The sequence below is a fragment of the Poecilia formosa genome, unplaced genomic scaffold (assembly GCF_000485575.1).
Source record: "Poecilia formosa unplaced genomic scaffold, Poecilia_formosa-5.1.2 Scaffold61, whole genome shotgun sequence".
NCBI lineage: Eukaryota > Metazoa > Chordata > Actinopteri > Cyprinodontiformes > Poeciliidae > Poecilia > Poecilia formosa.
The window spans coordinates 2,182,046-2,209,514 of NW_006800000.1; the positions used below are offsets into that span (position 1 = coordinate 2,182,046).

The 27,469-nt window shown below is 39.7% G+C and overlaps 1 protein-coding gene across 1 annotated transcript in view; it reads right to left on the reverse strand.

Moving 5' to 3' along the window:
• Positions 1 to 444: 444 nt before the first annotated feature.
• Positions 445 to 27,469, reverse strand: part of mrvi1 (murine retrovirus integration site 1 homolog) — a 27,200-nt gene continuing 175 nt past the window's right edge. The window contains exons 2-30 of the mRNA XM_007554108.2: positions 27,350 to 27,406; positions 27,192 to 27,251; positions 27,026 to 27,081; positions 25,426 to 25,519; positions 25,238 to 25,354; positions 25,085 to 25,146; positions 24,197 to 24,848; positions 23,031 to 23,181; positions 20,671 to 20,699; positions 14,125 to 14,322; positions 11,545 to 11,651; positions 11,396 to 11,457; positions 10,648 to 10,821; positions 10,391 to 10,468; positions 10,006 to 10,055; positions 9,792 to 9,848; positions 8,876 to 9,316; positions 8,685 to 8,763; positions 8,165 to 8,285; positions 8,041 to 8,071; positions 5,670 to 5,810; positions 5,413 to 5,544; positions 4,210 to 4,363; positions 3,973 to 4,022; positions 3,753 to 3,881; positions 3,420 to 3,481; positions 2,731 to 2,853; positions 1,589 to 1,717; positions 445 to 1,284 (exon numbers count right to left, since the gene is read on the reverse strand). Of these exons, the coding sequence (XP_007554170.2) occupies positions 1,122 to 1,284; positions 1,589 to 1,717; positions 2,731 to 2,853; positions 3,420 to 3,481; positions 3,753 to 3,881; positions 3,973 to 4,022; positions 4,210 to 4,363; positions 5,413 to 5,544; positions 5,670 to 5,810; positions 8,041 to 8,071; positions 8,165 to 8,285; positions 8,685 to 8,763; positions 8,876 to 9,316; positions 9,792 to 9,848; positions 10,006 to 10,055; positions 10,391 to 10,468; positions 10,648 to 10,821; positions 11,396 to 11,457; positions 11,545 to 11,651; positions 14,125 to 14,322; positions 20,671 to 20,699; positions 23,031 to 23,181; positions 24,197 to 24,848; positions 25,085 to 25,146; positions 25,238 to 25,354; positions 25,426 to 25,519; positions 27,026 to 27,081; positions 27,192 to 27,251; positions 27,350 to 27,376 (3,729 nt within the window). The 5' untranslated portion in view covers positions 27,377 to 27,406 and the 3' untranslated portion in view covers positions 445 to 1,121. The remainder of the gene's footprint in view (positions 1,285 to 1,588; positions 1,718 to 2,730; positions 2,854 to 3,419; positions 3,482 to 3,752; positions 3,882 to 3,972; positions 4,023 to 4,209; positions 4,364 to 5,412; positions 5,545 to 5,669; positions 5,811 to 8,040; positions 8,072 to 8,164; positions 8,286 to 8,684; positions 8,764 to 8,875; positions 9,317 to 9,791; positions 9,849 to 10,005; positions 10,056 to 10,390; positions 10,469 to 10,647; positions 10,822 to 11,395; positions 11,458 to 11,544; positions 11,652 to 14,124; positions 14,323 to 20,670; positions 20,700 to 23,030; positions 23,182 to 24,196; positions 24,849 to 25,084; positions 25,147 to 25,237; positions 25,355 to 25,425; positions 25,520 to 27,025; positions 27,082 to 27,191; positions 27,252 to 27,349; positions 27,407 to 27,469) is intronic.

Below are 27,469 nucleotides of genomic sequence, written 5' to 3' on the forward strand. Positions count from 1 at the left end.
CCTGCTGGTGGTGGTCAGAAGGCCTGATGGCGCTGATTGAATGGCAGCCTTGCTTCTGTAGCGCTCCACCGTCAGTGTGCATGAAAAGATGAGTGACTTGATAAAGCACTTCGCATATGCAGGCAATTTAGTCTTTATGTTGGGTCTTCTTGTAGAAAACTTTGATCAGATTTGATGTTGAATAAAATTATAATTACTACACTTAAGTATAAAATTATTTGTAGTACGAGTTTTTACAAAATATGTGCTGTTTAATCTTTCTCTAGGTTATGTACAACAATTAGCTTTATAGTGCGAGCACATCAAGCAGCTATGACATAAAAAAGTCTAACACCATTTGACTTAGTATAATTTTGTTTGGATATTGTTACTCCGCCTATCACCCATTGACTGATAGAGACTCCAGATGCATGGATGGATTAATGAAAGTTATTAAAGCACAGATTCATTCTTGGACACCTTTTATTTAAAAGGTAAATTAGCAAAACAGTTCTCAACCCAGGCACTCGGGATGGTAATCTAAAAAGTGCTCTCATAAACAAAGGAAATCTGTCAGTGACCCAAATCTCAAATCAGACAGTCTCCAAATATTGCACTAAAAGCCTTGTTTGTATGTGCTTATTTCTAAACCTTAAATGCCCTTCACAAAACTTAACCAACAAATGCAAAAAAAAAACAACAAAAAAACTTTAAATATAAATAAAAAAAATCTGTTGTGTAGAAATTTCTGATACACATTATTTTTTTTACTGTGGCATTTTAAGGAAGGTGCCATATTTCAAAGTACCAAAGCTAGAATGTATTATTACATATGCACCTATGAATTAAATAAGTTTAATCACACTGTATATTTGGTCCCTAAACTTACCACCAATAAACAGACAGCAAACTTTCCATTCTAAACAAAACTACGAATTAGCGTAGAAAAAAAAAAAAGACATCCTCTATAAAGCCTCCAAACCAGTTCCTGAACCAGTTCCTTCGATCAGTCTTTCCATTCAAGTGTGTCCGTCCGTAACGATCTGCTAGAATGGTGAAAACGTGTCGTCCAGCTCCTCTGTTACAGACGTCTTTGGCTCTTCTCGGTCCAGCCATCTCTGTTGTGTCTCGAGAAGCGTTTCTTACGTGTCCTCACGGCGGTTGTAGTAGTCGCTGAAGAAAGTGAAAATACTGACGAGCACGCACGTCACCACAAACAGCACAAGGACGACCCAAAGAAGGCGCCGGCTGACAGAAATCGAGGGACAAAACCGACTGAGGAGAACCAGCACCTCCTCCATCCTCCTGTGGAGAAAACACAGACAAATATTTCCATTCTGAGAAAATAAATGAATAATGTTCTTTGAATGACATGCAGTGGTATATATATATATATATATATATATATATATATATATATATATATATATATATATATATATATATATATATTAAATGCAATAGATGTAGAAATAGATAATGTGATTTCAAAGTACTTCAAACTCCAGACCTTCATTGGCAATAATTTTGACGTTACTGTTTAGAATACCTATATTATTTATGCTAAATATCTATTTCTTAAGAAGAAAGACAAGCAGATTTAGTTTACCTGCTGCTCTTATACCTCTTTCCGCTTTCTTCGTCCTTGTGTTTCAGCTCCAGCAGTTTCTCTGCTTCCATTTCCTCCGCATGTTTCTCTTCCAGGAGAGCTTTGGTGTGTTTCAGTCCCTCTTGATAGCTGAAGGTGATGGGGAGAATATTTCAGCTACACTTAGTCTGCACCCAACTTTATTGAAATAGTGAGGCTGTTTCCTCTCTTGCATAAACTGCACACGGTCACACAGACGTCAGTTTTGCATAAACATCTAACACTTTTAGAAAAGCTGTCACTGTAGTCCTGTATTTTCTTAACTTATATTCCTTGTTCTGCAGAGATTTTTTTTGCACCAATCTCATTAATAACTTTGTGAAATGAGATCTTATTGAGTTTTTGTAACCTTTCTGAAGACTTTAACTAACGGAAATAAAGTTAATGTCGGGGAAATGTGGCTTTGACAGCTGAGCTATATTTCATTTGAATCAGATTCACTAAGTGATGGCAGGGGTAAACTCAATCCAAAAACTGAATTCAAAACTGCTTCAACCAAGTTACCAAAGTAGTTACATACTTCAAAAAGCAACAGCGTGCTCTATTTAGTTTAAATGAATCTGTGATTTGTACATGACAAAAATCTGGCATTTTAGAAGACCTCATGAGATTCATTCCAAGTGTTTCTCCAAAGATAATATGATTTTCTGGGATTTTCCTCCAGCAAAATGTTTGTCGGTTATCTCATATTGAATTTTTTTTTCACTAAATCGCATGTTGGAGCTCAATAGAATTTAATGTGACTAAGAAATAGTTCAGAATAACTAATTTGTATACAAAATGGGCAATTCTGTTGGGTCCAAATGATGTTTTTATGTCTCTACAGGGGTCCCTTCTCCTTCTGTCAGTATTGGTAACTCCTGATTTAAAGAAGCTTTTAGGAAGCTATTTTCTGCAGCACAGACATTAACAGACTTTTACAAGTTTGGACAGCAAAATCAGTAAACACATAAAAAGTACAGCTGTTTGAGTTTCAGATGTTTCAATAATCCACTTTTTTTTTGGGGGGGGGGGCCAGCAAACTTTCATTTTCTCCGCGATTACACAACCAATGATTTATAGTCAATAAAAATGTCTCGACACAGCAGAGGAGAAGGCCTCACCCTTTATTGTACGCTTCCTCCTCGATCTTTGCCTTGATCTCGGCTCTGATCTCGGCTCTGAGCTCCTCCAAGTTTACTGGAGGTTTGGCTGGCTCACTTTCCGGCTCCGTCCCACTCTTTCCACTGCATTGTTTCGGATAGGAAAGAACAGAGCAGTCAGCCTTGGACGGCACCACCATCACAGCCGACGTTATAAAACACTTTAGAGTTAGGCTCCATCAAAACAACGGTGGCATGTCTTGCTAATGCATGCGCCACGGCTCTGGATTAGTGCATTAACGGCGCTGAACACAAACAGAGCAAGCGGAGCTGGCAGGTTTGTTATTCTCCTCACAGAAGACATCTGGCTCAGGCATATGAGAGCTGGACTGAAGCTTACTTTATGACCCCAATATGACTGGAGTCATGTGCCTGGACTTTGTCAGCGTCTTCCCCAGATGTTTAGATTAAATCTACGTTATTATTTTCTTAAGCCTCTAGTATTAGTTTTAGCTCACTCGGGCTTTTCTCTGCACTGTAAAGCACATCCTGCAGGTCACACAAACAACCCAAAATTCCTAGCGCAGCAGAAAAAAGCTTGGATAAGAAATGATTAGAAGTTCAGGATTTCTCCAGGAACAATGCGTCCAACGCTGCAGGAATGGCTCCGAAAGATCAAATATGCACGTTGTGTGTTTAAGCAAACATACCACTCTGGTGTTGGTTGAACTGCTTCGGTGGGGGAGCTGCTTTTCACATCATTTGCTTCACACTAGAGAGAAAAGTGATACAATTTATGTTCTTTTAAAACAAAACTAGGAGTCAGGTCTGTTTGAAGGAAAAATACAGGCTCTGAAACCGCAACACAAAGCTGTTTTTCCAAATAAATGATTTCAACTCAGTTGTAAAAGGGGCTACATCGTTTTCTGACCAGCTCATGACCTTTCATTCAAAAGCGAGTCCGGCTGTGTGTGGCTTGTCACTGTAAGAGATGCTTCCTACCTCATTTCCCATCATTTCCCAACAGGACAGGAAAAACCTACCAAGACAGGAAGAGCAGCACCCGCTGCGAGTCCCACGTTTGGGCCCGACGTGCCTGGGCTCTGACCCGGGATGTTGAGGAGGTTAAACTTAGGCACCACTGCCACGCTCACCCTCCGCCGGGGTAAAGCCTGCAAGGGACGCAACGAGAAAAAGCGAGATGGGACCTTTCTGCTGGGTTTTGATATGAAGACTTAAAACTGAAAAAACATCACTGGTTACCTTTCCAAGGGTGAGGGACATTGATCTTGATGGCCGTGCAACCCCATCATCTTGATTGGAAAGAAAAAGAAAAAAAAAAAAAAAACGTTTGAAGGAATTATTAATCAAAACAGAGCTCAGCGTCAACAGCATCAGCTGTATGGAGAAATGTTTTCTGGTTATAAAATGCTTAAACAGTGAAGCAGGAGAGCAAAAGTTGCATGGTTTTATTGCTTTATTGCATGTTCATCCTCGTACCTCCAGTGTCTGCAGACGCTCCATAACAGCGGTTTGAGTTCTGGTTGGCCAGCTTCTTAAACTCCATCAGCTCTGCGTGGTCCTTCTCATATGTCCTCTTCAGATTTTCCACGTATTGCATCATAACCTCAGTGGCTTTGTTCATACGTTTCTCCTGTTTGACAATAAAGCCCCCGTCCATCAGGCCGCAGGGACAGGAGTTGAGCATTCACTCTCAACAAAGAGTCAAACAAGCTGTGAACTATGTGTTGACATTAAGCTGTAAAGTTACTTGCCAGACTTTTTTTTTTTTTTTTTTCAATATACTAAATTCAACATTAGGTATAGTTTTATTTATTTATTTATTTTTTACCAACAACACAACACGTCACAGGCAGTTTTTCTAGTCATTGCTGATGAAAAGTAACAAAAATCAGCTTTCTGGAAAACACTTCTGTTTCTTTTGATGAAGAAGGACTGATTTAAACCCCGTGGTCAAAGTATTTCTGAGCATTTGTTTGAGCAGTTTTATCCTTCGTTGCCATACATTTGCTACAGAAAACCTCTGAGCTGTCTGTGAAAACACTGAATGGATTTATGAGCAAACTGGTTAAAACAAAATCCGTGGCGGTTGTCTTTGGGAGAATCACTGCACACTGGAATCAGCAGACATCATCCATGAAGATGTGCAGCCATCATTGTGTGTCAGGCAGTGAATGAAAACTTAATTGTGGAGTCGTCTGGTTTAAATCTTAACCACCTTCTGTGGCATCATAGATCGGAATATAAATAAATTGGAATTAGATGTTTTAAGAGTCCTTCCTTATGAGTAGAACTGCTGACTACATAGTTGGATTAAATTGACATGTGTTGAAATATGACCAAACTGGATTGTACATTTTTATGTACAAATTTGGTTTGTCTGTCTTGTAAAGTGCCTTGAGCAGACATGTGTTGTTAATAAGCTAAACTTAATTGAGCTTTATTGTAATTGAATGATTCATATAATCATTCAATAAACAAAGACAACGTGTTAAAAAACCCCAAAAACAAACCTCAGGCACTGGTCTAAAAATGAGAGAAACAGCAGGCAAATCTAAAGAAACTTTAAAGAGCCTTTCAAGAGAAACATCAGGTTACAAGAAAGTCTGGCTGCCTGGAAGCAAATCATAAAGACACGAGCGTCGAGTCGAGACTTTTCCACATGTGTTTGTGTGACTGCACCTGCCGAACTGCTCCAACTATCTCTGCTCTGCTGGAGAGTCGTGTGGTCAGTCGGTACAGCACCGCCAGTGTCTCTATCAGGCGTTGGTACGCTTCCCGTTGCTCCATGTTCTGCCACTGTGGTGCAGTCATCTGCAAGGAAAAACACAACATCGTGCCACAAATTACATCAGTCCCCATTTTCTAGCACGCCTCTAACTCGCAGCCTATCTAGGAAGGGAAACATCGAAACAAAGCTCCTGTTTTTCAGGGCCGACCTTCAGCGCTCCTTTGAACTCCTCCAGCTCTTTCTCGGTGTCTTCCTCTGTCAGGTTCCTCTCCCTCTCTGCTTGTTTCAGTCGAGTCTCCAGAGTATAGTTGTCATTACGAAATGCGAGCGACAGCTGGACGAAGGCGTTCTGCAGGGAGGTATTCATACTTCATCTCACACTTTGTTAAACTGTACAAGATGGAATTGCTAAAAAGTTTTCAGAACTAAAGCAAATACGCAGCTAGATGAGAAGTATTGGTGGTATGCAGAACACGAGGCAGAATCCAGCGACCCTGAGCGTGGGGAACAAGCTGTGAGTCTGACATTTGACCTCCTGGTGTTTTGCTTTGTTGATCAAAGCCACTCAGCTCAATTTTCCTACACAGGGGCCACCGTTGGGAGGAAATATACGACCTCTGACTGTCCTGATCCATACGCGTCCCCGGGGGAGCAGCGAGAGGAGCTACAGCCAGAGCACAACAGCGTCACAAATGTTAGCATTTTCTCCACAGGAAATTGCTGCAAGTCTCTTCGGCCTGATCAGGAACAGAAAAACACTTTCCTGTTGACGGGACAGCACCAGCTCCAGGCCGGATAAATTTTGTGTCAACTGCGTAATTAAGCGGGTTGGCAGCAGACCAGGTTATTACCTACAAACCCACGGAAAAGGTTCAGCGAGTCCATCTGTTTCCACCGCTGGAACACAACAATGCTGTTTCAAGCTAGCAAATCATTGAGGGCATTTCATTTTTATGACTTGTTCCTGTAGGACTTAAAATGGCCAGAGTTTGAAATTAATTATTTTATGTTTTCTTCCGAAATAACAAATATATATATATTTTTTTACTTTTGCACTTAAAGTTGCATCTTCTTAAAGGGTTTAATTTTTATGTTCTCACAAGTTATTTAGCTTTCAGTATTTTACCTTCAGCGGATAGCTTTTTAAGTTTCTCACCGGTGTGTTGAGAAACAGTTATTCGGAGCAGATATCTACCTTTCTCCAACTCCAGTCACAAAAAGTTTCATAACTGATCAACATTACCAGGTAAACATTTAAACCAGTGTCCACTTTAGATATGAATATTTCTGTTTATGTCGAGAACAAAGCTGGCCAGCAGTCGTTACAGGAGAGTTTTATGTAAATAACGTTTCTTCCACATAAAATGTGGCAGATGACTTTCTAAAGGCAGCCAACATATTAACCACGTCACGGCACCTTAGGCTAAATCAAACACTGTTAATCAAAAACTCTGCCCTGTTTCTCCATTAGACACTGATTGTGTCTTCCAGATTTGGTTTTGCATTTGTTTCACCTGGAATATTGTTGTCATTTATGAGTTCCAGGTAAGTTTTTCTCATTTGCATTTGAGATTATTTTATGTAGGCAAAAAAATAAAAAATAAAAAATTCCCCGGAACTGACCTGAGTTGTTGGTTTGATGCTCTGGTCAGAGGGAATTTTAATTTCTACAAACTGAGTACCGTCAGACAGCCAATTAATGCAGATATTATATTGACTTATATTAACATATACGTATATATTAAAGTATACAATGAGTTATAACAGAACGAGAAAGTATTGCCTGGTTTTCAAAGAGTGTTAAAAATATGACAACTTTATTTTTTTATACTAGACATGTTCAACACATGTTTATGCTTCTGTCTTGTTTCATTTTACAGTAAAAAACAAGAAAGAAGCACAACTTTATGTTCTTCAATCATGTATTAACTCCAGTATCAAAAAGAATCATACACACTTTTTTTTGCTTTCTTCTTTCTGCAGACTTTATGATCGGCCTTACACCTGCTGCACTTATGAGATCTGTTTAAACTAACATTAACTTTTTTTCTAACACGCTATCCACATAGACACAAATAAAACCTAACATGGAACGTTCCTGTTGACAAATAACTCCTTGTTCCAATTTTACCTGGGAGCAGAAGGCTACATAGAAAACTGCAATTATTTTATTTCTTTCACAAAATGTCAAATGCTCTAACAGCTGCAACCACGTGACCATCTGCATCATTAGCTTGAGTTAAACAAGAACATTAGTTCATGCAACCACCAATAATAAACCCGAAAGCTCAAATATACGGAGCATTGCTTTAAACAGATCAGCTCATTTTCTTGTGAAAGAAATACAGATTTGATTAAATATTTGGCATGCAACTACTTCGTTTGCAAATATAAATAAAAAAGACAAGCTGGCTATTAAATGTTATCAATGAGAAGCTTCAAAAGTGCTGCTAACTGCAGGTTACTTCATCCTGTTTGCACTGAGTCCTTATATTTCAGTAACTTTACTGACTATCTTTTTAAGGTTGTGATTAAATGTATAAAACAAACTCTACAAGGAGAAGAGCTTTAAAACCAACCTCAACTTCTTTCTCAGAGAGCGGAGGGGCACTGAAAAGAAATTAGGAAAACCTTTTTAGCAAATGAAGAAATACACTTTTTCAGCAGCAGCCTGGAAAGGAGAAAAAGACAAAAGATACACACCAGCCTGGCAGGCCTCGGTGAAGTTTTAGTTTTCTCAGCATCACATCTGAAATGTTTGGCATGGCGTCAGATTTCTCCTTCACCTCCTCGCTGCTTGCGGTCTTTGCAGAAGATGGAGGTCCTGCACACATTAAAAGAGTTTTCCAATGATGTTCTGCTAAAAAGATACACAGCAGCTTAGTGTTTACACTTTTTTTATAGCACAAAGTTTATGGCTCAATCTCCCTCTAAAGTACATAAATACACAGAATAATTTCCTAGTGCCATAAAAAGCGGTCTTCGCCTCACATAATTTAGCAATCATGCCATCTGCTGATAAGAAATAAAAATTGTTGTTCCTCATGTTTGCCAGTAAATGGGTGGGCACAGAAAAAAAGAAACGGGTCATCATCATTTTTTGTGCAGGAACACTTTTCTCTGATTCAGGAAGTTTACACCCTCACTCAGAGCACTGAATGTGCTACCGTGAGAAAGCACTTTCTGTTCTACATAAAGACTGCGCGTGTGTAAGTGCTGGTACCTTTTTCCTGCTCGGCCGCTTCACTCAGCTCCGGTAACTTGGAGCCAACTATACTCTGGTTGCGCATCAGCTTGTGCTCCTGGGAACAGGCCCAAACACGTCACTTCTTCAAACATCCAAACAAGACGCGGCTAAGTGTAGAAAAACTACGCAATGATTGGGTAGTTCAGTCTGCAGAGTGGATGTTTTACCTCTCTAAGTTTGGACAGTTTGCTGCCTGGTTGGGCCTGTAGGTCTTTGTACAATGAGGACTTGAACACACCATCTCTGGGTTTATCCGAGAAAACCTCGTCGACTGTTGGTGGGAAACCGGAGGCTCCAGTTCTCGAGTTAATGCTGCCGACAGAATCCCAGGAGACCGCCCTCATCAGCGGAGGGAAGGCACCGATTGTTTTGATCTCCGCTGTGCAGGGGGCCTGCTGGGTAGGCGGTCTGGGTACGGGCTTGGCCACCCCCGTAGCTGGGGTCAGGTTTGGGCTTCGACCTGAAACCTCATCTGCTTTACTGACGGCCTGCGGACTCCGAGGCCTGGTGAGGTCGCGGTTTTCCTTCTGAACGGCAAAGCGAGGTGTTAGCGTCCCGGACGACACTTTCCTTTTCTCAACCGGCTTATAATCCACCAAAGGCTCATCCTAGGATTAGCAAGATTAATGAAACGTTTATCACCTCTGTCGTGTTTAGATAAGTGTAATCAATTCAATTCAAATTCAAAAAATGCTTTATTTTTCCCATCTTCAGCATTGATCAAGATGGGAATTTTAAGTTTTTAATACTCGCTAACTGTTGGACTGACGCGCAACATATTCCAAATGTAAAATTTAATTAAATAAATGCTTTTATAATTTAGGAGTGTTTTACAGAGATAGTGGCATAAAGGGACACAATTAAAAATAGCTGAGGAAATGAAGAGTTTTCAAAAGAAAAGGTACTAATATTACAGTTTAATACTTAAAAATACAACTCAGTATATCTGGTAAGATTAGCTAAGTTTAATAACCCTTCAATGGGTTTAACTAAGGCTCACTTGCAGCAAGTTTGAAAGTAAAATTTCTATTTCCCCCACTAATGGTTCCATAAGAAATGATTCAGTGAATCTGTAACTCTCACCTCCTGATCCTTGTTTTTTAAATCCGGCTGCTCTCTCCCTGTTGGCACCTCTAAATGCTAGGACAGAAAATCAGTCAATTTTTCGAGTGTTAATAAATATGACTTAATGATAGTCATACTTCTGATTCAGGAAAATGTCGTATTCCAGACAATTCTGGAATTAGGCATGCTAAAAGAAATATCTGGGTCATTTTTGTGAGAGCAGCTTCTTTACCTGACTCACTGACTGTGGGCAGCCATGTGTGGCCTCTGTGGTACCTGCAGCTGGGAGGGAAGAAAGCAACTAAGATAACAGGCTCAATTTCCTGTCAACAAACAAATACGACTTATTTTGGGTGTTCTAAATGTTGCCAAAAACCTCAAATATGCAGTTTGCTAAATTACTGATTTAGATTGGTCAGGTCAATCAAATTTAAACTCTGCCAAATGGCATTCGAGCATCATGTCAATTAAAACATTGACATTGCTTTATTATGAGTTCTAAAGAGGAAAAGAGTTTGCAATGACCACAGCAAGACCAACCACAAAAGAAAAAGTGAAGTATCATAAATATTTTCTGGCAGATATTTAGATGAGCCCACACAAAGTGTGGTACAGACCAGTCTGAGGTGGGCCAACGAAAGAGCTGCTTCTTGATGAACGTGGGGAGGAAGACGGCGTTGGAGATGGAGAGAGGGCTGAGGAAGAAAATAATCTGTCGTTAAAACAACGATGCGTGCAATAAAAGATACAATAGTTTATTATTTTTTTTATTTAACAGAATGTGACAAGCTGTATCCTCTCCTCTATCAACCTCAGCATGATGAAAACACCGTTTTAATGTCAGTGTGCACATGAGACGTGGTATGTGCGCCACCTGTGGGTGAGTCGGTGAGGCTGCTGATGGACCGGCGCCCACGGCGGGTCAGGAAGCGGTCGCTGACCATCTTGGCCTGTTCGAGAAGCTCCAGGTTTTTCTGCCGGTCCTCTTCAGAGAGCTGAAGCTCTGGAAGTTGATCTTTCACCAGGTCAATCACATTACCAGTGCTGTCTGAGAGAAACAATAAACTAGTGATGGCACAACGTAGATAATGTAGAAGAGTTATACTCTTTTATGCTGTTTCCATAATTGCATCATTTTTAATTCAGGGTTTTAAAATATCCTTGCATATTTGAGATGGTTTGGAGTAAGCTGTATCAATTTACGCCTCTTCTCTGAGAAGTGCGAAGCTTCCAGGAATAAGTTGACTGTAAATACCAGAAAACAAATCACCAGACAAAAGAATGATATTTATTATCATCCGTTGCTATGATTCACCGTTAACTCATCAAGGACTAAAAGGAATCAAAGCATCAAAAGCTTTTCAGGCCTTTGGGAGGACACGTCAGGAGATTTATCTGTAAAGCTGGAGACAACACCACAAACCTGGAGCACATCTGCTGAAGGCGAAACACTGATTTGGAAGCAGTTTCTGCTGACTGTGCAACAAATGCTAAAACAGTTAGTTAATGGAAAATATTTCCAGGATAAAACCGGTGAATCCAAACCACAAACTAAATCGTTCTCATAGCGTTTATTTTTAGACTCCAGCTGTAGCATGTGAGCCTTTGTGGGGTTTACCCACCAACCGTGGTGATGGGTCCTCCAGAGGAGTTTCTGGCCTGGCGAGCTCGGGGACTGTGTGGCCTGACAGAGGACAGCAATAAGTCAGTAACAGTGAAGTGAAAGCGGGAAATCTATTTCAGGGTTGGATGTGGTGGGCGGGCGATTTACCTGGCATGTTCGAGGGATCGTCCCTCTTGTTGGACAATGACAGCCTTCTGTGGGTAGACGATGGTGGGGGCGGTCATTATAACAGCTTGGCTTTCACCTGTTGTAGACTGCAGTCCAACACAATGAAAGAAGAGCCCAGTCATAGCAGGAACACAGTAATAAAACACTGGACTCATTACTGGAAAGTGAGCTGGAAGGTGTACGGCACCCCAGTTCTTCTCCCAGTTTAAGCAGTTCCTGCTTTGTGTTGCAGTATTTAGTCAGGACAGAGAGGGTCAGTCTGATCGGCAGTAAATAAAGGCAAACATGTACGGGCTGGTTTCTGGACTCAAGCAGGTCAGCAAATTAAACTCCTTCTATTAAGAGAAAAAAGACATTAATCTTTTTTTTCCAGCTGTTGGTGAAAGCTGTCAGTATACAGGCTGCACTTGTCTGTATACAAGTGCAGCCTGTATACTGCACAAGGCTGCAGTATACAAGGCTGCAGCCTTGTATACTGCAAGGCTGCAGTATACAGCCCTGTGCTGTGTACTGCAGCCTTGCAGTGTTAACATTAATGTTAACATTAATGTTAATGTTAACATTAACATTAACATTAATGTTAATGTCAACATTAATGTTGTTAATGTTGACATTAACATTTGTTGTTAATGTCAACAAATGTTATTTGTTGACATTAACAACAAATAAAACAATAAAAACAGTCAGAAATGTTCTGGTAGTGAAAAGCTTCAGGACAAAGAATCACAATCTTGCGACTCCCGTTGGTGGCATTCTCAGAATACAAAGGACAATATTATAATCACACATGTGACAATTATATCCCGCTATACTTTTCCACACTTAGGATGTGTAATACAACTGAAGTACTTCTGCTCATATGTATCATGCTGTCAGATCTTCATTCTACCCTATAGCCTAGTGACAAAGAATCCAATTGAGATATACTTTACTGCATGTTGTGCTGCAAACAAGCTGTCATTGATAAAATTAGTCCAAAGATTAATGACAGCCAACAAGATCAGTGCAAGATTTGCATGAAGAGTTAAATTACTGTATACTGACACACATTTTCGTAAAAACAACATCTGACAACTCAGTTTATTCACTGTCATGAAATGGGAAGCTGACCGTTAAACAGAACCTGTCTGATAAAAACACTCCGTAGACTAAAATATATCAGAAAGAAAGGAAAAGCCAACAGCTGACCAAAAAGAGCCGAAGGGTCCATCTCACATATGTAAAAACATCTTAATGATCCCACAGACAAGGCCCATGGGCATTGTTTCCTAGCCCGATCTGACCCAACTTATTTACTTTGATTAGACTACAACATTATCGTGCATTTATGGTTTTCTCTGTGCTGTATGTATTGCAGTCTTATTAAATGCACCACAGAAGCCTGAGCCCGACCCCAACCTGACTATCAAGCAAGTAATTCTGGCGCAAACCCGGACCGAATTTCGGGGCAGATTCGGGTCAAGCTAAATCCTGACTCTAGATTGGATAACCCTGGAAATTGTTTTTATTTTTCAGTGCACATACAATAAAATCATCCAAACTGCCTTGTTTAAATGACAACACTTGAACTCCAAAGTTTTAAAGTCGTTAGTTTTACGGCCGTAAATTCCTGTGTGATTACCAACAGCGATGCTAATAAACTTCACTAAAAGCTAATGGTACCAGGACACTAATAACATAAGGAAACCCTGATGTAACACTGTAGACAGACTGCAGATTCAAAGCAGCACTCATCCAATAAAGATGGGTATTTTTATTATGTTGGCATATTCGCCATTAGATTCTGAGATGTCCCATCCAGCTTTGGTGTTTATGAGCCATTTCAGAGGGAGACCATGCTCAGCTCAACACTTTGATGTCAGTGGACTTTTAGAGATTAAGATTATGAGCTATTAAATGCTGTTTAAGATGTAGAAAGCATGCATTTTACCTCCAATTTATGACAGATTTTACGTAAATGTCATCCCAAATAAACATGCATTGATAGTTTAAATAACGTAATTGGAATATAGTAATCTGACTTCATCTTATTTATGTAGCTAAGAATGACTAAAATTGTACCTTTTATTTTCAGGACAAAAGTCACAAGTACTGTTTTGCTGAGATGCAATGTTCTCCAGACAGAACTGTAACAATCTCAGTGGTCTCTGATTTATTATGAAAGCCAAGCTAAAAGACCTTAGAAGACTAATAAATCATTTAAGAATCAGCAGAATGATGAGACTCACTTGTAAACATTTTAGGTCAGAGAAGTACAGAGAGCCAAAACACAACATGCACTAAACCAAATAGCAATAATTCAAATTGTAGCTTTGGTAACTTCAGTTCCCCCCCCCGCCCCCCCTGCAGCCAAGCCTCTTTTTGAACAGTGGGGAGCATATTAAACCGAAGAATGTTTTGATTAATGTGCTCTTCCTGGCAAATTAAAAGCAGCATGTTGGAGGAAAAGTCGCTAATTTTAAAGTCAGATTAATGCAGAAGCATTGCTGGAATTTCCTCACACTGCCTTTGAGTTATTTGTGAGTGTACGCCTCAGACGGGGGCAGAGTTTGCACTCACTGTTCGAGGAGAGCTGGATGAACTGTCCAGTTCTTCGGGAGAGTCCTCTTCTTCTTCGGGCAGGGTGGGCATGATGGGGGGCAGAGAGGGGCGAGAGCGGGAGAACGGCAAGGACAAAGGACTGGAGGACGCCCTCAAGTTGCCGTTGCCTTTTTTTAAAGAAAACTCAGGCAGGGAGAGTTTCTTCTCTTGCTGGAGCTGCAAGACCACAAAACACATAAAGATACAAAAGTATGTTGTTTTAGTCTGAGCTGAAACACAAAGTGGAGGCGGGGCAGAGCTCTTCTTTTCTGCACTTGTTAGAGGATAGACGCATTAGAGATAAAAGGCACTGCTGCTAAGAGAGTCAACCACACCATCAAACCCTAAACAAATCCCAGAATAGCTCCACACTCCGAAGGCTTGAAAAAAAAAAAGAGACAGAATCCAACTCTGGAATATACCCTCTGCAAAAAAAGAAAGTATCCTGACACATTTGATCAGAACACCATGAAACCTATTTATCATTTATTTAATGAAGATGTAATAATATCATACTCCAGCAGGTGTAGAGCTGAGGCTCAACAGTTCTTTAAACAAGTGTGCACTATTAATAAAAGCAGCTGCGTAATGAAGTCTGGATTTTCAGTGCAGGGATTAACAAATTTCAGTTATTTAATGGCACTCTGAAGGAAACTCTTCCAACTGTAGATTGTGCAGATTTAGGCTGATGACATCACAAGAGGCACGAGAATCTTACCAATCAGATGGCGGTTACTAAAAACCGTAGAGGAGGGGAGGTTTGATGTGTTTGGAGTTTGGAAAATGTGAGTTTTTCCTTAATGTCCATCATGGAGTTTTAGAGTTTGGATTCCTGACAGACACTGAGGCTGATGATGATGCTGAAGCAAAACAGTGACGATCACATTGATCACCATCGTAACTTTGGGGACACCTGGTAGGACTGGGCTCATTCTAAGCTCATTTTTGGTGTTTGATGCATGGAGAAGTTTTGCGGGAAACATTTTCTGAGACTTGAAAATGTTTTTAACATTTTTACTCAAAATTATTGTTTGCTGCAGTCATGCTGAAAATAAGTACACGCCGTGATGGTGCCATATCAAAAAGTTTTTACTTTGGATAGGGCAGATTTTTTTTTTTTCTTGACTGAATAACAATGTACAACAAGACAGGAAGACAGCATGCAGTTCTACAGGTCACACACTTTAACAAACTTCAGTTTGATTCACTTCGGAGGAAATTTAGGTAAGTAACTTTAAAATCGCGCTGTAATGTCCACATGCAGGAGAATGCATGCAAGCTCTGGGAATGTGTGTCACATTATTCCTGTGCAGGGTGTACATGCCACTCCATCACTACAACCTCTGAGAAATCAAGTAAAAACCGAGACAAACCAGCACATATAAAAGCACAAATGTTACTTCACGATTACAAAGAAGAAAGCAAGAGTTCAGCTGAAACCACTTAGATCGTTTACATCTGAAGCTCAGCAAAGGTAGAAACTACTGCAGCATAAGCGATTAAATGAAACCTCTAATAAATAAACACATTGTTTTCATCTGTTTTCATTCCCACACTGCAGTTTTCTTTGGGCAGTCACGGTGCTGATTACAAACACTCGGAGGGATGCGCTTGGTTGTTATAACACCGAGCTGCACTCGACTCTCACAGGCTGACTGATGCAATGAGCTCCTCTGGGACGGAGTAAAACAAACAGAAGGATTTGTAGAAAGATTATATGAAAACACGAGTGCAAGCCATGCGGAAGATTACCGAGAGAGTTAGTCATCACTGATCGACACTGACTATCGGAACTGCAAATGCTGGAGTTGTAACAAAGGGGTCAAACGTTAAAAGACAACAAACTAACAAAAGATTTACAGTGGGAAGTGAAATAAGAACAAACATGCGATGTCTAATTACAGGAAGAAAGCATAAATCTCCTTATATATCAGTTCTGGAGGCATCAAGCATGTTCATAACAACCGTGGAGTTTGTGACATTAAAGAATTCAGTGAAACGAATCAATCTTTCCTGACTTTTAGATGCTCTTGTTCTTTTTCATGGTTCACTGAACTGAAGGCAAAACTTCATGTGAAAAAAATGTGTGCAGCCATTGTGTTAACCCTGTTTAAACTCACACTGTTCTATTTTTAGCAGCAAATTTATGCAAATCCAAATGCAGAACCATTTTAACCCTTTGAAGGAAAGCGGTGCCTTGAGTACGTGCACAAACCAGCGTCAGGGGTTAATGAGGTCTGATGCTAATGGGATTCAGGGTCGTTTAAATTCACCGCAAACAGCAAGAGCTCCATATTTACGAACGTAACCAGGCGTCAGTGATGAATTACTGTTTCACAGGTGAGACATGAAAAGTGTAATAAATCTTCTGATACAGAGAAGTCTAGATTATACAACGCTGCTCAATATCATCACGGACATGACAAGTTCCTGGGAACATAAAGCGGCAACGAGGCTGTGAGTCACTGGGGAGGAAGTGGATTGTTTAACTGTTTCCCAGTGAGCTGCTGGGATATTTCCTGACTACGTTAATACGCTCTCATGCAGGAATACAAATTCCTTTTCATTCTCACTTTGCAGAAGCGTTCAGTGTAGATTCTGGTAGGTTGCTTACGTGCAAGAAAGATTAGAGATGTTTTCAAAATTCTTGTTATATTTTAAACAAAATGTCAAAAGCCCGATGGCTGGGTTTCCTTAAAAGATGGTCATTCAAATTATTGCATTATAATTGGATTAGAATACTCATTGTTTCTTTTTCTAAGTCTGACTTTATGATTGCTTTGTATTCACATTAATTAGATTCTCTCTTTTGAACTAAATTAAACTATATTACCCGAGATTAACTAAATCTCTGTCTTGTAAAACTAATGAACTATTTTTGTATTTATGACATGTTCCATTAAATTATTATTATTATTATTTTTTAAGATTAACGCATATCTTCCTAAACAACCTTGGAAGCATAGTTCAAGTACCACTACTTGCCATCGTTGGATTTGACCTTTGGGCTACAAGAACTGCTATTCTCCAGGTCTCTTCAAATTGTGCTAATAGAACCAAATCTTGACAAAACAATATATTATTTCCACACAATATGAGAAGCATATGACCTTAGTAATTATGCTCAAAAGGTTTTGTCTGAATGCCTGTAAATACATGCCAAATTTCTCTTTAAATTAATCTTTTTTTCTTTTTTTTTTTCCTATTTGGAAAGCTTTGGAATAATCAACCATTAATCATAACATTTTAACTGTGGCTGTTTATTCAATGTAATGATTGCAAGTTCAAAATGGCTGAACATGGAAAAACCATCACTCACGAGATTCTTATATTGGCTAGAAATATAGATAGTTTACATTTTTGGAGAGAAATCCTGAAGTCTAAGGCATCTCTTTAAAAAAAACAAAACATTATGTAGCTATCAGGTAAGTAAGCTTCAATTTCCTGATCAGCCCCTCCAGATGATTCATCTTCCCAAAGTGTATTGTTGAAAGTAGCTGAGCTGAGAGAGACAAGATACAGTGCAATCTATATTAGTGAAGTCTAGAATAGTCCTCAAAGGAGGATTATTCAACCTTTTGATATCTTGTCAGTGTGAACAGTTTAGCTGGCATTGCACACCATGTTATGTTCAGCTAGTTTTTCTGCAAGGATGCAGGATGCATCATGTAGTTTTTACTTCTTAGAGACAGCTAAACTTTTGGAAAACCTAGTTTTAATCAATTTAGAAGGAACTTTGAGTTACCAATTCCCAGACAAACTTTTTCAAATAGCAATTTCTAAAGAATAATTAGCGTTGTTTGTAATTGTTAGCCCTTATATTTGTTTGTGCGATGACAATATACGCTAATTATCAGCTTTTGCTGTTCTAGTCTTCAGTCGAGGTTTTAATGGTATATTCTGAATAAATTCTGCTTCTGAGAAATATACAGAAATCTAGTTTCTTTTAATGTTCAGTGGAGGTCACTTAATGACACACTCTGGAAAAGTTCTTGATTCAAGAATCCTGCCCCGACCAAACACCGACAGACACGCTGAAGAAACGTTGCACAGCTTGAAAAGGACTGAACCTAAACAAAGGTGCCAAGCTGCTCTGCAGGAGGCTGCAGTGCAGAGTGCTGCTCCCACAGACCATGACACTGAGATAAATATTGCAGAGTAATTGAATCACTCAGATGATTTCCTGTGGGAGAAAAGAACAGAACATGCAATCCTGAGCTCAGATATTCTCTTGTAACCAACTCCTGCCCTTCGTCTTCAAGCAACAGACAGAAGACTTGATTTTCTACCAAAATTGTTCAAGAACGAGAGAGAGAGAGGCAAAGGGAGCAGCACCTTCCTCCCTTTATCCGTTACATAAGCCAACTCCTTCATGCCAGATTTGTTTAAAATTTGGTTGTGTGAAGCACAGAGTGCAGAGCCAGCAGAGGAAGTGGTTTGGACACAGGCACAATCTGAGATAACATGGCAGAGGAAGCGTCAGAAAATAAAAGTTGCAACGGGCTCTGTGATGTAAAGTCAGGCAGAGGGAGGAGAGTCGACTGAACAGACTTCCAAAGTGGCAAGCCACACATTAGCTATGCGAGCAGTTTTACATAAAGTCACTGCAGTCAAACAGAGCAGTCCACAAACCTTCATGCAGATGGTTCAAGCAGCTGAAGAGATTAAAAAAAAGAACGACAAAAAAAACAAAACAAAAAAACAGCTGAAGCTGGATGTGTCCAACAATCCAGTGAAACCCAACAGCGGCAAACAGCTGAACATCTGAACCTGTCCACAGAGCGTGTGCACGTTACCTGAGTCCACCGCTACACTGCTGCGACTCCAGCTGATCTCTCCAACTCAGACACTTCCCACAACCAAGCTGTCACTGTCACAGTTTTCCCCAGAAAACTCTCAGTCCTCAGGGCTTCTTCTTCCTTCTCCCGTCCCCTCTGTTCCCTGGCTTTTTTCAGCAGCAACAGCCTCTCTTTCACTCCTGGGAGCTTTTACCATTTAAGGAGAAGGACTCAGTGCGCCTCTTTAAGCTGCTGTGAAGTGTATGCGTATGTGTGATTATGTGATCTCAGGCATCTGATCCTACAATTATCCCTAAATAAGACCAGGACAAGATGAAACATTTCTATTTTGAAAGCGCTTCTCTCTTTATATATATAGGTGTAAGAAACTTTTTATGTGCTTTTCTGTGTGAGACAGGCAGAAAGAACTGCGCCTGGCTGATCTGTGTTTACTCTTTTGACTATGAGGAATCCACTTCCGAGCTCTTAAGCTCCATAGCTATTTGCTAATCTGCTCTGTCAAAACCTTGATCATTGCTGCTCTTTCTTACTGCTTCTGTGTTAATGATTTAAGTTCGCTGACCACTGAGAGAAAACAAGAACACAGCAAACACACTGTTTGGGGGAAGACAGCTTTTAAGGTCACATGATCACTTAAACTCCTGCAGGTTGAATGATGCTGCTTACAAAAAAAGAGCAGCTTGAGCCAGAAAGTTGTTCTCGTTCTTACTCACCTAACTTCACTGCACTATTACCTAACCTAATAACTTAAGTTGCTGCTTTTGACCAAGTTGACAGTCCTTTTGTCTTATTCTAATTGTCTATTTCCAACATGGTATAAACAGTGTCTTTGCGTAGATGATGACATTTCACCCTGAGGATTTTACCCAAAACAAGACACCACTGAAGAACATAACTGTGTTAAAAGGTAAAAAAAAAAAAAAGAAAAATGATGGAAATCCAGCCATTGTTTAAAAATACATAACATACAGACATATTATTATTACTGCAGCCTTTAACTACGCAGTGGGAGTTAAAATATCAGAAACACCAGTCTGAGTCTGAACGTTTTAATTATTTACTGAATAAAAACAAACGGAGAATTAAACTAGATGTTTCTGTAAAACAATATATGCACCAACCCACAGAATAAAGAGCAGACAGGCCACAAAGCTTATTATTTTAGCAGAATAGATGGCTCAAAACGAACCAAAATGAAGCACAACATGCAAATTTATGAAGCCGCCTTTATCTATGACACGTAGATAAAGCCATTTGTCATGAACAAAACATAAAAAAGCACCAGTGAAATCTAAACTTGTACCTTTAGAGAAAAAGATAAACAGTTTCCAGTTTAACAGGTTTTTCAACATATTGTTTCTCTGCACTTGTTCATTTAAATAAAATCTTAACATTTTATGTCCTTTGTAATATTTTAAATGTTTACTTGTGAAGCTGTTTCCCTTTGGACAGAAAGTGTCCCTTAAGGGTTAACAAGAAAACTGAAGTTGGCCTAAAGTAAATGAACGTCTTTGTACACAGCATAATATTATTGTTATTGCTACATCTACCTGGACCTAAGATAGGTTGAGGAAGCATGTGCTGTATAACAAAGGCATACAGTACAGTATACTTCCTGCAAATGTATATTTTCGTGTAAAACAACACTAAAAACACAGTAGCACAGAAAAGTATGAATGCAAACGCTACATAAAGAAATAACATTTTTCAGAGGTGTGGGTCTTACCTCCCAGCTGCTGCCTCGTCCTGCAGCACCTGTTAGAGCCAAAGCACAGACAGACTGTGAAAACAGTTGATTTGCATTTAACAGAAAGGCATGTGCAATGCAAATGTTAGAGGGGACAGTAAAAAAAAAAAGGAGTGGAGAAGAAAGAAAGGATGTGACACTGTGGCAGAAAGAGGAAAACAAAAACGATGGCAGAAATAAATTTAGTTGTCTTCCCATTGGGGCTGATCCTCACAGCGTGACGTTCTTTCTGGTTATCAAAACTATTGTACCTCTTGCTTCAGGAAGTATGCCACCCAGCCCACCTCTATAGCTCAGGGCAACAATAACCTGGCAACCATCTGAAGCACATCAGGTGCTTGAGCCTCTGGCTAAGAGCTCCCGTTCTCTGCTTCAGGGGCTCTCAGGAGGAGCCTCATAATGCGGTAACAACCGAGGAACCAAGAGCAAGTGAGCAGCAGCACCATCAGAGCTGGTGTTTTCTCACTTCAAGCATTTCTTTCATTGGGAATTGGTAAAAAGTTAAGATTCTGTTCTACTGTATAACTGTATGAATCAAATTTGATTTTATTTTCAACAACAGTGACCTTAAAGCCAAGTTGTGTTACTCTGTAAAGTTCTACTAGCATATTTTAGGTTAATACAGTTCTTAATGTGTTTTTTTTTATTATTATTACTACAAAGGCATCTACAATAACTCTTTGAAGAATTTTGAATTAATATGAGTTAAAACATAACTTATAAATGAATTTTGAATTTGAATTTTGAACAGATCCATCTGACTTACAAAACACAGAAAGTAGAACCTGCACCAAATCGCAGACAGGTTTGCAAATATATGAGATCAGTTTGGATTTGAGATGCTTCTAAATTATTAAGGTTGTCATTTAAGCCCATAAACGAGAAAAATCTGGTGAAAAGCTGGTTATCCATAAATCTGAATCTTGAACTGGTTTGTGGGACCCCCTTTTTAAATACTTTGATTAAATATATCAAATGAAGACAAAATAAACCCCAAGAAGTGATAAGGCTTCTAAACATTTTACTTTTTTTTTCATAAATAGTCACTGTGGCTAAATGATCTTAATTTCAGACCAAAGGACATGCCAACAAAAACTAAAGTCTCTTTGCCCCCTAGAGCATTTGCAAAGTATAACTCCTCTCTGAGTGGCCTTGCAGCACATGTTGGTGCAGTACTTGTTTCAATCTGTATAATGACAGTCTCTTATGATAGAATCGTCACAAGGGTTTATTTTCCGTGGCTGATTTTTACGTCTTACACCAAAACACGTTTATCTCTTCAACATATATTCTACTTAACTCTGTTAAGAGGGAATTCATAAAGCTCTACAATTCAACTTATGATCATAATGAGGCAACAAAGTCTTTATTGTTCCTCCCCTGGCTGCTGTTTGAATTAATGCAACTTCATTTGCTAACCAAAAGCAAGCTACCACCAACTTGACACAACACAATGTTACCTTTAGATATACAGTTGTAAAATAATCATAAAGAACAGACACTGAGGCAACTATACAGCCTGTCACAGTAAGTGCAGGTTTACCTCCAATATGGCGCGTAGCCATGTTAGCTATCACTGTTTTAGACAAGAAGAAATATAGAGTTTGACAGAGATACAAAGAAACTGACTATTTCTAGCTACAGCTGTTGCTTCCTAATTACTGATGGGAGAAGCAGTACGAGATGTCAACATGGTGTAATCATGGCTAAAATAACTCAAAAAACTTTGTAAATACAATGTGGACGTCTGAAACATGACAAAGGATGAAATTTTGTTGAGTGTTTTGAGAACTGGCATAACTAAAGTTGGAAACGGTAAAATAGTGAAAGTTTACTGTTAACTTTTCAGTTATGAAATATGAGATATTGTGACCTCTGATGAAACCATGATAACCTTGAATAATCTCCTGCATTATTGAAACCACAGAGCCACATTTCCTCACAGTAGAATATGAGTAAATTACAGCAAATTACTTAAATTGCTTCTAAACATGCACAAAAAAAACAAATCACAAAGACTGGTGCAAATTAACCAACTGTTGGTACAAAATTTCTTTTGGTGAAGACTCATTTTGCCAAAAAATATTACTGTCTCTCCAGATCAACATAGAAAACTCATTTGGATCCCTCCCAGTATTCCCAGTGGCCCCAGACAGCACACCCTCCCCTTCCTCTGTACCAGCTGTTGAGTGAAATGTAAATATCGGCACAGTCTATTTTCAGAAATCCCCTGGGATTACCACTAGAAAAGGAAGTAGCTTTAATACATCTCTGTCTCACTGTGTACCCCATTACCATGATAACACCATCAACGTATTTCTGTGTTGCAGTCACCATACCATTCATGGGCAGCTGTGGAGGCTCTGGGACTTCTGGGAAAACAGGAGATGAAGAAAGAATCTGTGTAATGCCTTTCTGTTCAGGTCCAACATCATCCAAGACGTTTATTGTTCCTGTTTCACCATTAGCTGGCTGCGTGAGACCTGGGGACTTCAGAAAAACAGAGATTAGGTGTGATACTGTATTACTAAGGCTGCACTAAAGGTTAAGAGACATCCTCGTTGAAAGATGATCATCAAAAGTGAATCTTTCTGTGAAAAACGCCAAAGAATAAATAGATGGTTTGAATAAAACATGTTCAAGGTTAATGTTGATGCTGAATTGTAAAGTTTGCTTTTACAGTAGCATCCCAACCAAACCTTTGCAGTGCTTTGCAGCGCAGTAAATAAAAAAGGTCTTTACATTAACAACCTTTTGATTTATGAGTTTTTTTAACAGTTAAAAAACTTTTATGCTTTTTGTTGTAAACTGTCAAAAGCTCTGATTTGATTAACTTCATTCTCTGATAAAAAGCTGAATAAACACACAGATTCTGTAGTTTTGTAGGTTGTGTGAGGACCTGGAACAACCAAAATGTCCTCTAAGCTGGAAAAATCTGGCTGGACTGGAATTTTATTTTTGGAGTACCAGAGGAACAGGGTCTAAATACAATGGACACCATGTTGTTTAGATTCCTCTTTTTGCAAAAACGTGTCATTGTTCCTACTCTTTGCAGAAACAGCCACAGTATATTGAGGTTTGTCGTGGTAATGTGACAAAATCGGAGACATTTGAGAATCTCAAGTCATTTAAATATTGCAAAGCAGTTGATTTGACTCTGGAAAAAACAGGCTGTAAAAACCAAACATCTGTGGGGTTTTATGTCATGCCAACAAATATTTAGACATTTAAAGAGTCGAAGGGGAACTGCTAGCTTTCTTGATTGAAAATATGTTTCCTCTATGGCTCAACCATCCACATGATATCACACTTTGTTTTAAGTAGGAACATTTTTACATTCTCTCTAGAGGATTTTTGATACTGTGTGCTAAAACTTCATTTAATTTTAAATTGTACGTACAATTTGGTGACATTTTTTTGCTATGACAAGAATGTTTGGTTTGTAGGTTAGCTAAAATGGGAATAAATCTGCTTAAATATAAACAAATTCCTCAGAATGACGAACCTGTGACGGACGTTTCTCCCTGACCTCGATCGGCTCATCAGTGTCCGCTGCTCGGTCTAAAGTCTCTCCCATCTTCTGAGTGATGCTCTCCATCTTTTCTCTCACCTGGCTCACTCTCCGCTCGCTCTGCCTCACCAGCTCGGCCGTCCCGAGGGCGCTGCTGACCATCGCTTCGATCCTCCCAAGGGCCAGCAGGAGACCACTTCTGTCCGCCTGCGGCTCAGGTTGCTTTGACTCTGAGGCTGGGATATCCCCCCGGTCCCTCAACGCCTTTTCCACAGCCGTGCCTTCTTCTTGACCCTCTGTGTCATCTCCTTTACGAACGCGGGGAACTTGACTTGTGAGTTCAGCACAGCCCTGTCCAGATTTCAGAGAGGTATGCAGGTGACAGACCTGCTTTTTCATGTCACTAAAGTCATCCTCCGTTAGCAGGAGCGTTGTATGTGTCTCATGGCGCTCCGGTAACACCGTAGCTTGCTCCCTGCACGTTGCAACCTCTTCTTCCGATTTCACCTGAACTACCTTCTTGGCCTCCTGACTCTGACTCCCAGTCTGGCCGTGCTTATGCTCCTTCTCCCAGGCTTTCTGCTTCTTCTTGTCTTTCTCCCCTTTCTCCTCCCACACAGACCTGTGCAGCTCAGGATCTCGGTGCCTGAAACCACCACCATAGCTCTATAAACATCCATTTTACACACTGTTATCTTGTTAATTTGTGGCATTAAAACAGCACTTATGCTAGACAGTAACTCTTGTGGGTTGTGTAATGGAGATACTCATAAATACCCTGTCAAAACCAGACACCATTTTTTATAAGCTGGGCCTTGAGACTAACATGTACTGTCTCCTTTCTGCTACCATAACAGGAGAAAGCGGTAAAATCTCACATACACTTTACGAAGCTTCTGTCTCAGAGCTGCCTGTTGCTGCTGCCGGAAGAGAAAAGGCCTGTCCTGCACGAGAGAGGATACTAGATGTAAAACTGTTGCTGCATTTCGCTCCAAACATCAACACCCTCCCCCCATTCCACACCTCCCTCCTCACCTTCCTGTGCAGATGATGAGCTATTTCGTCACTTTTGGTCTTGTGAAGGACGTCCTGAATATCTTGTCGGTGTGAGCTGGCAACTGGATCACTGTTGCTGCCTTGAACTCTGTGAAGCTGTTGCAGACAAAGGTATGAAGCAGATGGATCTACGTGAAGGAGAAGATCTTTGCTGTGGCGATGCCAACCTGCTGCATGTCCTGCATCTCGCTCTGCAACGAGCGCCGGTTTGGAGGGTTTAAACCGGGGGAGCTCGGCGGAGCGACACCGTGTCGGTCAAACCTGTCAGAATTTAGCACATTTCATTAAACCTCTCAGCTCCTTCAGTATCTCTGATGTTCATAAACAAGTTAGCAAACTTCTATAAATCATGTGGTGTCTGTTGAGGGCAACAAATGTGATGATGTGTTTTTAAAAGGCTCTGGGATGCAGCTAAATCTGAGCTCTCCATTGGATGATAAGGTCATATCACTAACAATGACTTCTTTGTGTCACTTTTACTGATGACCAGCGTTTTGCTGTCAACTGTGTGAATATAGAATTTCCTCATTCTGCGCTTTGCAAAATAAAAAAAAAACATAGATTGATTGCAATTCTTCAATAAAATAGATAAAAAGACACTTCCAAATGTTTTCCTTGTGTACAGACTTGCAACAGCTGAAATATTCATCTATTTCACAAAAACTGAAGCTTATTTTAGATCACAACGGCGTAAGAAACTGAGACAAACACAACCAAAATGTAATTTTTAAATATCTTTTTAATTAACTCATCCGAAATGAGCTGGCAGAGAGATAGTTTATATTCAAATCCTTCATAATCCCCATTTAAAGAGATATCCTGCTTCAAAGCATCTCCCTTCATGCAAGCTCACGCACAACTGATAAGAAACAAATTCACTTAATTTGATGGGAGACATTTTTTGGGCAAGGTTTGCTCTCAGCTTTGGACTTTTTTTTTAATATCTCCACACAAAACTCAGATAAACTGAATATAACTTTAATTAAAAAAAAAAATGCACCAAATGCATGAAAACTTTTATTGTGAGCGGATGTGTTTAGGAATGTGGAAAACCTGAAATGTTTCACAGTGCAGACTCCTCTATTCATAAAAAGGCGAAGGTTATATGTAATTAAATACTGATCCGTAGCTAAGGCTAAAATACAAGGACAGAAAACCGAAGCTCCGAGAGCCGGAGGCTCGTAGAGCGGCTGGTTCTGATGAGCTGGCAGCAGGACAGAGAGAGCAGACAGGCTAATAAAGCACAGAAAGCAGAGACACGGCTGCATCCACAGAGCTAATGAAAACAGGAAGACAAATGAAGCAAAACATGAAGAGAGCACATATTTACACTGACTAAGGCAAATATTTAAAATATACAGTGTAATAAATAAAAGACATGAGAAGCAAAGTTTTTACCTTGAAAGCAGGAGAAAAATAATATTCATCCAGTGAAAAGAAAATACATAAAAGACAGGATCTTAACGACAATAAAGCAAAATCTATTAATACCTCTAAGAAGGAAGCCAGGCAGAGGGGGGGGAAAAAAAGACAGAAAGTTTATATTCATTAGGATCCGGGTCTGCAGTCAGAAATTCTTCTGACTGCAGAAGAAATTCTTCTTTCCTGCAGTCAGAAATTCTTCTGACTGCAGGAAAGACAGAACCAGATTCTGTCTTTCCTTTTTCTAAACATCTCACGGTTTAGTCATGTAGCTTCAACTTTGTGACTTTTGGTAAATAAGTATTATTAGTAACTGTCAGCTGTAGCATTGGTGACATTAATTACCTCAGAAGTTGCTGGTGTGAATGTTCCTGTAACCTCCGCAGCTCTGACAGCAGACCCTGAAACACCACAAACCAGTAAACACGCAACAGCTAATACTCACGGCCAGAACGCGACTTCCTTCACCATCTGAGTTTTGTCTTTTCTCACGTTGTCTTGATCAACGTACCTCAATCATTTTGTAATTTTCCGCATGAAAGTTCTTCATCTTGTCCAGTAGGATGTTTTTCTAAACAGTGAAATTTAAACATAGAATAAAAAAAATAAAAAAAACACATAAAAAACTCTGAATTTATAATCCCCCTAATATTTACGCAACAGCCTAACCCTCGTTATTTCTTTGTGTTTCAGCATCACCAAAGCCAGAGTCTCCACATGTTCAGCCTGTAAAAACACACACACACCACACACACACACACACACACACACACACACACACACACACAC